At 46.2% G+C, this 11,412-nt stretch overlaps 1 protein-coding gene across 1 annotated transcript; it reads left to right on the top strand.

The window, feature by feature from the left end:
* Nucleotides 1-1,270: 1,270 nt before the first annotated feature.
* CYP1A1 (cytochrome P450 family 1 subfamily A member 1) lies at nt 1,271-11,412 on the top strand. Its single transcript, XM_048867923.2, has 7 exons — nt 1,271-1,534; nt 4,643-5,507; nt 6,074-6,200; nt 6,743-6,832; nt 6,924-7,047; nt 7,991-8,077; nt 10,011-11,412. Exons 2-7 carry the CDS (start codon nt 4,662-4,664, stop codon nt 10,315-10,317), a joined length of 1,581 nt encoding a protein of 526 aa, XP_048723880.1. The 5' UTR covers nt 1,271-1,534; nt 4,643-4,661; the 3' UTR covers nt 10,318-11,412.

The raw sequence follows: 11,412 nt of genomic DNA, 5'->3' as shown, positions 1-11,412 counted from the left end.
TTGGGGCAAACGAAAGAGGAGCAGAGCAGCGGGTCCCCTCCAGGGTGAGATGGGGGAGGGAGGAAGGTGTGTAAATGGGGCTTTCCTCCCATACCCCCACTATGAAACTTTCCAAGTACGAACCCTACTTCCCAAGGTTACTGTCTGCGCCTGGGCATGCTACAGACGCATATAGAAACACACGGGATGCGGATCTGCCTCTGACTTTAATCTGTTCAGTGGCTAATTAGTGGTTATGTCCCAGACTTGGGATTTTAGGAATCCTTGGGACTGGCTATCAGACCCCCGCTTTTCTAATAATAAAAGGCATTTTCACGTCGGTTTTCTGCTCAGCACCCTCCCCGCTCCCCAAAGGCAACCCGGGTCAATTCCGGCTGTCCCGTTCTTTACAATTGCAATGGTATGAATATTCCGTCCCTTCAGAGATAAATCAAAGGACAATGCGGTTTCTCCTATCCACGGGGGGTCAGTAACTTCAGGGGAGGAGGCTACTTCTATGGCCACTGACGAGTGGCGAGGGAGGACGAGAAGCGAAGCGCTAAGCTGTCTGCGCTAAGGGGAAGGATGTTTGCACAGAGATCGCCCGAAGAAGAGCTCTGTGTAAGCTCCAAAGCTTGACTCTTTCACCAACAGAAGTTGGCCCAATAAGAAGGTTACCACCACCTCTTTCTCTCACAGATCACAGTGACAGCCGCTGGAATGGCACCCCCTCGCCATGGGGGGCTAGTGACACCCCCCTCCCCCCAGAAGGACTGCGCCGGGCAATAGAAGAGATGACAGGGCACAGCTGGCGCCAGCCTCTGTCCTGGACGCTAGTGTGTTGCTGTACAGGGTTGTTGGGGTGGAGGGTTAGGCCTGGTTGGGTATTTTGCGCACCAAAGCCACCAGGCGCATTCAGCACTCTCGGGAAACCCTCTGAGCTGAGCTCCTGAAGCCCTCACGATCCCGGGCACAGAGATACCCACCCGACCCGACCGCCTCCCCCTCTGCCAATAGAGACTTCCCAGAGCTAGTGAACTCAAGAACCAGCAACAGCCGAGGCCGGGGGATCCGGCTTTCCAGAAGCAGGATGGAGGAGTCGGGCTCTTGCATGGACTGAGCCAACCTCCCTTTCTCCTGCGCTTCCGACAGCAGGCGCAGCGGCCCCAGCGCTGGACAGCCCCTGCTTCTTGCACTGATATCTCTCTGCGCTGCGGCTTGGAGACGAATCCCTGGCGCTCTCCAGGGATCCTGTCCAGTGCAAACCATAGCGGTTGTTGCGATGGGAAGGGAGCTGCTAGTCACTACTTTGGAGCTGGAAGCTTTGCGCACACTTTTGTCACGTGACGGGAGGATGCTCGGCCAATCGGGATGCAAGGAGGTGCATATAATGTTGGCAGAAAGTGGCACTCCCGTCAAGTTGCTGGGGAGGAGCACCTTATACCCCCCCTTAAGAAGCGACAGACCCCGGGCATCTCCGAGCTGCACCCACGAGCACCCTACTCCTTAGAAGAGCTCTCCAAGGAAAGCTGCGCCAAGCATCTGGGACGCACAGGTACCGCAGGTTGCTTTCCCCCGCTCCCCGTCTCTGCGGTGCTTTTCTGCAGATCCAGCCGCAGTGTAAACGCTTGTGGGGAGGGGGCTGATGAATGTGGCTGTCTGGTGGCTTTGCACATATAATGTAGAAAAGTCTTTCCCCCTCCCCCACTAGTGATAGAACTTATTAGACGCTCAAATTACCTGGAGTCCTGGACTGTCGTTTGATGCATTATCAGGTCGACCTCAAACCTGTTTGCAAAAAATCAGAGTGAAACCTAATAGCTGGAATGATACCTTATCCCCTTGAGCATGTATCTTACAGATGAAATAACACGGGGGCAGTTATAACTCTGTCTCCCACGTTCACAAGCAAGAAGTCATGCAAACAGTCATATCCAACATCCTGCAAGGATATATCTTTGGCAATAATTAAGGGCCAGGGCTTGCTCCTGTCAAAATTATTAGCAAAACTTCCGTTCAATAGCAAAAGGATGGAGCCCTAAATCTTTTGCCACAGACTTATTTGCCTGGATGGGAATCAGTTAAGAGAACTCTAGTCAAGTGTGGGTGTACCAGAGAAGCTCTCCAAAGGGTTCCAATATTAAGGCTCTGACCTCTCTTCCTTAAGATTTGGATGAGTGAGCAATATAGGCTGCTTGTTGGGGGGGATGACTCAAAACCTAGAGATCTCCTACTGAAGGAACAAGAAATGGAAACAAGGGAAGTAAATAGTCTCTGGCAAAAACTGTTCTAAACCCCACAAAAGTTGCTTTAGATCAATTCAGATGGTCCGATTTAAATGTCCCAGAAGATAGGACATTTAGAATGGAGGACATCTTATAGAGACCCTTGTTTTCAGATCCACCTCTGCCCATTGTGCCTTGGTTCTGCAGGGAAGATGTGTGTGCTCTGGGAATTGCCTGTCTTGCTTGTAGAGGTGGAAATCCGCCACTTAATGCTTTCCTAGTCTCTAATAATTTCCTTTCACTAAACAATTAGGAAGATTGTTCCTGTTTTTGCATGAAACAAGCCACTGTCCATTCAGTGATGGGCACAAAAGTCTAGTCTGGGCTTCCTGGTGACTTAAAAAAGCACCCCTCACCCAGGTAGGGTGATCAGATGTCCCAATTGTATAGGGACAGTCCCGATATTTGGGGCTTTGTCTTATACAGGCGCCTATTACCCCCCACCCCCATCCCGATTTTCCACACCTGTTATCTGGTCACCCTACACCCAGGAGAACTGACCCCTTTTAAAGAGTCTACCCATCATTTCCTCATTCTCAGTGAATGAACAGACTCTCTTCCTTCAGTGTGAACTAGGAGACGGAAAAATCTGGACTGATTTCCTCACTCACTAGCTTACATCTCTCCCTTCGTGGAAATGTGAGGCACTCCCTCTCCTATGTCAATCTTTAATGGGTGAATCAGTGACACTATAAACCATACAATGCTCTTTGGAACTGATAAGATCTAGTGTGTCGGAAACAAACACACGAAAGTAACTGGTGTCTAATCTATGTGCACTACTACACACAGGTGCTGTAAGTAGAGAGACCCTCATTCAACAGACCCTTCTGGAGAGAGGTGCACGCTGGTTGTAACAGAGACTTTTGACTAAAGCTGAACTAGACTTTGCCTTCAGATTACCCTTTTTTTTCTGGCATGTGGTCATACTAAGAATCTTACAGAGATCTTGGTAGCCCCATCTCTCCCTTCTGCATGTGCATATTCCAGGTGATCTTAAACTGAGATCAAACACTTAAGTCCTGCATCCTGTGATATTCTCAGCAAGATTAGGACCGTCGGACCCGGTGTTAGGGCCAAATTATAACTTGGGTAACTACATTCTGTACCTCAGAATTTCCCCTTGGTAGCTCCAAGTCATTAAGGCACCTTCTCTTCATTCCCCTAGTAAATGCTGGTATAATGCTGCCACAGCCTGTTAGGGAACCATGATGTTCTACTCCAGAAATTGCAACATTTCAGCAATGAAGTTCTTGGCTATTCAAAGCAAAACCCTGCATGCATTCTTTAGATGAGCTGAGGTGCAATGCTACAGGGCTGGTGACCCCTAAATCAATGGGACTCACTAACCATTTGAACAAGATGAGGAGAATTTGGCCCTGTAAGCAGGTCCCCCTTCAGTTCCTGGAAACCCTGCCTGGGTGAATTAAACAGCATACATAATCCATCAGAGCATCTGTATTATTTCTCCCTTGTGTGCCAAGTATAACACCAATTAAATATAGCAGCAGCTAGGAGTCCCCCTCCTGCTCCCTGGTTCAGTCTTGTATACAGCTTGCCTTCTTCTCCCAGCTATCCAGCTGATGAGCTAGTTACCTCATTAACTTACCAGGTTCTCTACAGGTCCAAGCAATCTCTTCTAACCTTCCAAACCTGCTCAAACTACTTAACTCCCTCATACTCTACACCATGTACCCTGGGTGCTCTGTCTAAGGGTATGTCTACATAGGGATAAAAACCCCACAGCTGGCCTGGCTCAGCTGACTCAGGTTTTCAGGGCTCTGGTTCCAGAGCTAAAAACGTGCTGTGTAGATGTTTGGATTCAGGCTGGAGTCCAAGTTCTGGGACCCTACAATGGTGGATGATCCCAAAGCTTGAGCTCTAGCCCAAGTCTGAATGTCTACACAGCACGTTTTAGCCCCACAAGCCCGAGTCCAAGTCAGGTGACCTGGGCCAGCTGCAGCTTTTATCCCTGTGTAGACATAACCTAAGTGACCAGGGTGCTAGCTTCCAAAAAGCTCTGTTTATAGTTGCTTAACTGCACACTGTCATAGGCATATAGTATGAAAAATGTTTTTGGATCCTTTTAACGGCTTCTATATAAATGTAAAGTATTATAACTCTTGGGATGAAAGGAGCAAGATCTCTGGTCCTGGGGTCATTAAGGAGTAAAATCAATGTGGCAAGTTGTTTCACTCTGGTCATTTAAAGAAATGTGGTTCAAGTAGAAATAGTCTCATAAAGCAAGTGCCCCAATCAAAATTAGAATGCAGGTTTCCTGACTGCTAGCTTTATGAAGTAACCATCAGATAACACTGCCTTATAACCTGAGGTGCCTCCTGGATTTTACCTCTTACCTTTCTTTTGTTTAATCTTAGGGTTCTTAGTCCCTTGAAGATGAAGGCTGCAATGTCACTGCTGGGAAGCCAGAGCATTATCTCAGTCACCGAGATCCTTATTGCCTCTGCTGTCTTCTGTCTGACGTTCATGGTCATCAGATCCTTCCGGCAGCAGATCCCCAAGGGGCTGAAGAGGCTCCCAGGACCAAGGGGTTACCCCCTGATAGGCAACGTGCTGGAGCTGGGGAGCAATCCACACCTGACCTTGACTCAGATGAGCCAGAAGTATGGAGATGTGATGCAGATACGGATCGGCACCAGACCTGTGCTTGTGCTGAGTGGTTTGGACACCATCAAACAAGCCCTGGTGAAGCAAGGGGAGGACTTCATGGGGCGCCCTGATCTCTACAGTTTCCGCTACATTGGAGATGGCCAGAGCTTGACCTTCAGCACTGATTCAGGGGAGGTGTGGAGAGCTCGCAGGAAGTTGGCCCAGAATGCCCTGAAGACCTTCTCTGTCTCGCCCAGCCCCAACTCTTCGTCCACCTGCCTCCTCGAGGAGCACGTCTCCAAAGAAGCTGACTACCTAATAAGAAAGTTGCTGCAACTGATGGAAGAGAAGAAGAGGTTTGACCCCTATCGGTATGTGGTGGTCTCTGTGGCCAATGTCATCTGTGCCATGTGCTTTGGCAACCGTTACGACCATGGTGACCAGGAGCTGCTCAGTATGGTAAACCTGAACAATGAGTTTGGGGATGTGGCTGCTTCCGGCAACCCTGCAGATTTCATCCCAGTGCTCCAGTATCTCCCTAGCCGCACCATGAAAATTTTCAAGGATCTCAATGAGAGGTTCAACTCCTTTTTGCAGAAGATTGTTAAGGAGCACTACAGCAGCTTTGATAAGGTAACCGGCTTGGAGGCGATTCATTTGCATCCATTTTCCTGCTCTATCCTTCATTGTCTGCTTTTTGTCTTTTCTCTTTTGCTTTCTGGCTCACAAACAAATATCAGCTGAAGCAGAGGTTAGAGAAGAGGTAGTGGAGATCATGCAACATCTTCTCTCTAGCCAAATAGCATATTTCCCAACAAAACATTACAAATTAAAACCCAATTATTTCTTATAAACAGACTATTTAGAGGCATTGATTTCTATATTTTGCTATAACTAGTAAATGTTTTCAATTGATTATAACTCTTTAATTTAAGTTTCATAGCTGCTGTAGGAAGCAATATAGTCCACTCTATTATCATAACTTGGGACAAATAGCATTATCTGTTGGCTAATGACTGCAGGGGAGAAAAGCTTATTTGCACATCTGAACCTGCAATGTAATCATGCTTCGGAGTTCACACACCTGTGACAACGAGGCACTAGACTTTCCTCCCTCCACCAGTGGACTGTTCTTGTTTAACTGCCTTAGTGTTTTGGAATTTGGTACCCTTTCCAACCTATGGACTTTCCTATTTCAGGACAATATTCGGGACATCACCGACTCCCTGATTGAGCATTGTCAGGAGAAGAAAGTGTATGAATCTGCCAACATTCAGCTCTCTGATCAGAAGATCATCAGCATTGTCAATGACCTTTTTGGAGCTGGTAAAAATACTTGCATTCAAATCCAAAGCAATCCCAGAGCTTTCTGTTCCAATTTATCTCCAGGCCTTTGATTCATGCAACTCTCATTCTCTGAGGCATAAAGGATACTTCAGTTGGCTACTGTTAGGAGCAGAGCAGTTAAATTTTTACAAACTGAAAGCTTGAAAGTTCTTAAATCAAGAGTCTTTGGCAATTCAGTCCCCCTGAAGGACTTTGTAGGAACAATAACCATGAAACAAGTTCTCCAGAGACAGTTGTGTACTGCTGTTTAGTGCTGTCAATCCAGAGTTGGGATGATAAAACTACTAGAGATGGGCCTGAACTAAAATTCCAAACACCCTTGAATTTAAGTTGTGGCACATCCACATTTTTGATTAACTTTACAGAGTTGATAAAAAAAAAAACTGCACTACTACTAACATTAACACCTTGCAAAATTGGCCAAGAAATGAGGAACATCTAAAGGCATGGGGTTGTAAATTTCCTTTGACTTGTCTTCAAGTGATGACTAAATGCTTTGCTTTTCCTTTGTCTCTATCCAGGTTTTGACACTGTGACAACTGCGTTGTCCTGGAGTCTCATGTATCTTGTGACATATCCAGAAATTCAGAAGAAGATTCATGAAGAATTAGGTAGGTTCATGCTTTCAGGTATATACAGTTTCAAGGCCTGTGTCTCGAAGGCTGGGTGCCAAACAACCTCTTCCTCCACTCTAACCTGTAGATCAGTTGATTGGCAGAGAGAGGAGACCCAGACTATCAGACCGGCCCCTGCTGCCCTATACAGAAGCTTTTATCTTAGAGATGTTCCGACATTCCTCCTTCCTGCCCTTCACCATTCCTCACTGGTAAGTCCTGTAACTGTCAAGGCCAGTTTGTGCCCTTTTTTTTGGTGCTCTCTGTGAGAATGGTCTTCTGACTCAGCCCCCTTCCTGTGCAGATCAACACAGAATTCTTTACCCTGTTATCACCTTCACCACCTCCTGATATGAAGCCAAGTAAACCATACTCCTCTGGGGGAATAGTGCAAAAGGCACCCTCCCTCCTCAAGTTGAATGGGGGGGTGAAATATTCAGCAGCACATTGGGGGAGGGATAGCTCAGTGGTTTGAGCATTGGCCTGCTAAACCCAGGGTGGTGAGTTCAATCCTTGAGGGGGCCATTTAGGGATGGGGGCAAAAATTGGGGATTGGTCCTGCTTTGAGCAGGGGGTTGGACCAGACGACCTCCTGAGGTCCCTTCCAACCCTGATATTCTATGATTTGAATTAGTTATTCAAACCCTTTCTCTTGCCTTATCTATACATGGGATTAGTTCCAATTCAGCAACTGACGTAGCTGTATTGATGTAAAGGGTGGCTTTAGTTGGGGTTTGTACCTGTGTAGCTGCACTGGTTGTTGATCGCAAGCTGCTCAATCCCAAGTACAGTTTCACTTCAGACCCTCCAATTCACCTGATGCAGGGCCATTAAGAGCTACAGCATAGTGTCTTAATGTTTTCTTCTCTTCCTTGGGAGAAACCATGTCACCTGATCACTTCAACAGGCATTTGTTTCCCGTGACAGGAACTTTCTTTGCTAGTAACATGAGTTTGAAAATTCTCCATTTCCCAGAAATGTTCACAATTAACACTGCAAATACAAAAAAAGACAGGCTATCACCTAACACAAGTCTGAGGAATGCAAATAAGATGTACAAAACAAGACACTTCTCTAAAACTGTCATCTCACTTTGATTCACCTGAAAGGGGCCTTGCAGCTTTTTAAATTTAAGACCACCTCTGTTTCTTTCAGCACAACGAAAGACACAGTACTGAATGGCTACTTCATCCCGAAGGACCTCTGTGTGTTTGTCAACCAGTGGCAAGTCAATCACGATGAGTAAGTTCAGTCAGACCAAATATGATGGGTTGGTGCTAAAATTGTTCCAATGCCTTTGTATCAATAAGACAAATCTAGATGAGTCCTAAATGACTGTACAGGATTATTGGGAATATGCTGCAGACATTATTTCTATAGAAACTCTGTAAACCGGTTGAAGTCTCTGTTTTGGGGTGTGGGGGAGGAGCGATCTCACTGAGGATTTACTGTATGACTGGTAAACTATGGGTCTTATTCTCTTCACTTACGCTAGTAGAATTCCATGGATTCAAATGGAGTTCTGACTTTCAACCTTGTGAGAGGAGAACTGGGACCAATGTGGCTTTTAGATACTAAAGTCTGAGCCTTTCCCCACACCCATATACCACAGTAACTAATGTTGTTCGTACTGGGCCTGCTGGGATCCAGTATCTTGCAGGTAGACTAGGTTTAACCTAGTTTAAGGGAAGTCATGCCTCACTAATCTTACAATTTTTTCAGGGAGTCAACAAACATTTGGATAAGGGTGAGCCAGTTGATACTGTACACTTGGATTTTCAGAGCTTTTGACAAGGTCCCTCACCAAAGGCACTTAAGGAAACTAAGTAGCCATGGGATAAGAGGGAAGGTCCTCTCAAGGGTCAGAAACTGGTGAAAGGGTAGGAATAATTGGTCAGTTTTCACAGTGGAGAGGTGAAGAGTGGGTCATCCAAGAATTTTTACTGGGATTTGTGCTATTCAACATATTAATCTGGAAAAGGGGGCAAAGTGGCAAACTTTGCAGACAATACAAAATTATTCAAGATATATGCAAAGAGTTAGAGGTATCTCACAAAACTGGATGAATGGGCAACAAAATGGCACATGCAATCCAACATTGGTAAGTGCACAGTAATGCATATGGGAAAATCCTGTCTCTCTCTCTCTTTTGCTAAATTAGATGTTACCACCAAAGAAAGATCTTGGAGCCACCACAGGTAGTTCTCTGAAAACTTCCATTCAATGCACAGCAATGATCAAAAAGACTAACAGTATGTTAGGGACTATTCAGGAAGGGATAAAAAATAAGACAGAAAATATCATCATGCTGCTATATAAATTCATGGTGCACTCCTTCCTTGAATAGTGTGTCCATTTGTGGTTGCCCCATATCAAAAAGGCTATTGTAGAACTGGAAAAGCTTCAGAGAGGAGCAACAAAGATGACAAAAGGGTACGGAATGACTTCCATACCAGAAAAGACTAAAGATTAAGGCAGTTCTGCTTAGAAAAAAGATGGTTAATGGGGGAGGATATGACAGAGGTCTGTAAAATCATGAACGGTGTAGAGAAACTGAATAAGGAAATCTTGTTTATCCTTTTACACAACACAAAAATCAAGGATCTCCCAATGAAATGAATAGACAGCAGGTTTAACACCAGCAAGTGGAAGTACATTTTCACACAATGCGCAACTAACCTGTGGAACTCATTGCCATTGGATCTTGTGATGGCCAAAAGTATAAATGAGTTAAAAAAAACTGGATAGGTTTATGGAGGATAGGTCCATTATGGATGGTCTAGGATGCAATTGGTTTTCCCAGGAAGATTTCAAATTATGAAACCTCAAATCATCATTTTTAATAAAAAAAATCGAACCCATTAATGACTTGTTTTCCCCTCAGCCGAAACTATATTGCCTTTGGTCACAAACATAAAGGGTTAAATTCATCCCTGGTGTAACTGCATAAACTTTCAAGTAAGCAACACTAGAGCTGAATTTGGCACAGAGGATTTTGTTGCTGCAGTGCTAAAGGTGAGAGCACGAATGAGTAGTAAAAGTAGCTGGATGTGAGGCTGAAAACTGTTGCCATGTTTCACACGAGTCTGTTCTGATGCTATTCATGCTGAAATGCCTGCTTTCCTAGTAATCCTTCAGATGATGGTACAACTGTGGTCTTCTCCTTCCATTTCAGGAAGCTTTGGAAAGATCCATCTACCTTCAACCCAGAGCGTTTCCTCAGTGCTGAAGGGACTGAAGTAAACAGGGCAGAGAGTGAGAAAGTGATGATGTTTGGCTTGGGGAAGAGGAAGTGCATTGGTGAGTCCATTGGCAGGTGGGAGGTCTTCCTCTTCTTGACCACCCTGCTCCAGCAATTGGAGTTCAGCATATGTGATGGTGAGAAGGCGGACATAACACCTCAGTATGGACTGACCATGAAGCACAAAAGGTGTGAGCACTTCCAGATTAAACCGCGCTTTGAAGTGAAAAGCTCTGGGTGAGCTGCAGATTCTCATTGCTAGGACATGGAGGGGAAATGCCACATCACAATATTTTGGCTTTTGGGAACTACCACCAAGACTGCTTTGAAGGCTGACATGCTATAGAGTCTAAGATAATAGAAGCCATGTTGACTCTGCATCTGTACTGACATCGTGGAGGCTTGCTCATATCTGATATGTAAATGTACTCTATCTGCTGCTGCCTATTGGCATTCAAAGACTGTTTTGCAACTGACTCAAAAATTGGCAAAGCCTACCAAGTATACTCTGAGGAGCATGCCCTATAGCAGGGGTCGGCAACCTTTCAGAAGTGGTGTGCTGAGTCTTCTTTTATTCACTTTAATTTAAGGTTTCGCGTGCCAGTAATACATTTTAACGTCTTTTAGAAAGTATCTCAATATATTATATAACTAAACTATTGTTGAATGTAAACAAGGTTTTCAAAATGTTTAAGAAGCTTCATTTAAAATTAAATTAAAATGCTGATCTTACGCCACCGGCCCGCTCAGCCCGCTGCCAGCCTAGGATTCCGTTCACCTAGGCTGGCAGCAGGCTGAGCGAGGGCCTGCAGCAGGAACCCTGGCTGGCAAGGGGCCGGCAGCCAGAACCCCAGACTGGCAGCGGGCTGAGCGGGGCCAGGACCCCAGACTGGCAGTGGGCTGAGCGGCTCAGCCCGCTGCTACTCAGCCCACTGCCAGTCTGCGGTTCAGTCCACTGGCTCCTGCCAGCCAGGGTTCTGGCTGCCGGCCCCACTCAGCCCGCTGCCGGTCTGGGATCCTGGCCCTGCCCACTTAGAGTAGGTACCTACTTTCTCCCTGGTTCTAGCCCATTCTCTTCCTCTCTCTCTGCATTGAGCTGAGGGTGGGAGTGCACTGAGCACAGGGCTGGGGGTGAAGGAGCAGGCTGGGGGTTGGGGTGCAGGGTCTGGCCAGGAGCTAGAATGAAGGAGGTGGTTCAGGGTTGGGGCAAGAGGTTTGGGTGTGGAGTGCTTACCTGGGCAGCTCCCATTTGGTGCGAGGGGTGCAGGTGGGAATGTGGGAGGGTGCAGGAGCTCCTGTTTGGTGTTCAGGGTGGGAATGTGGGCGGTGCAAGAGT

This window comes from Caretta caretta, chromosome 10 (assembly GCF_965140235.1).
Source record: "Caretta caretta isolate rCarCar2 chromosome 10, rCarCar1.hap1, whole genome shotgun sequence".
Taxonomy (NCBI): domain Eukaryota; kingdom Metazoa; phylum Chordata; order Testudines; family Cheloniidae; genus Caretta; species Caretta caretta.
Note: the sequence above shows the minus strand (reverse complement) of the source record. Positions and strands in the feature narration are given on the sequence as shown.

Coding starts and splice junctions, on each gene's coding strand:
- CYP1A1 (XM_048867923.2), top strand. CDS start 4,662: ATGAAGGCTGCAATGTCACTGCTGGGAAGCCAGAGCATTATCTCAGTC. Junction 5,508..6,073: donor ACTACAGCAGCTTTGATAAG/GTAACCGGCTTG, acceptor TTCCTATTTCAG/GACAATATTCGGGACATCAC. Junction 6,833..6,923: donor GAAGATTCATGAAGAATTAG/GTAGGTTCATGC, acceptor TCTAACCTGTAG/ATCAGTTGATTGGCAGAGAG.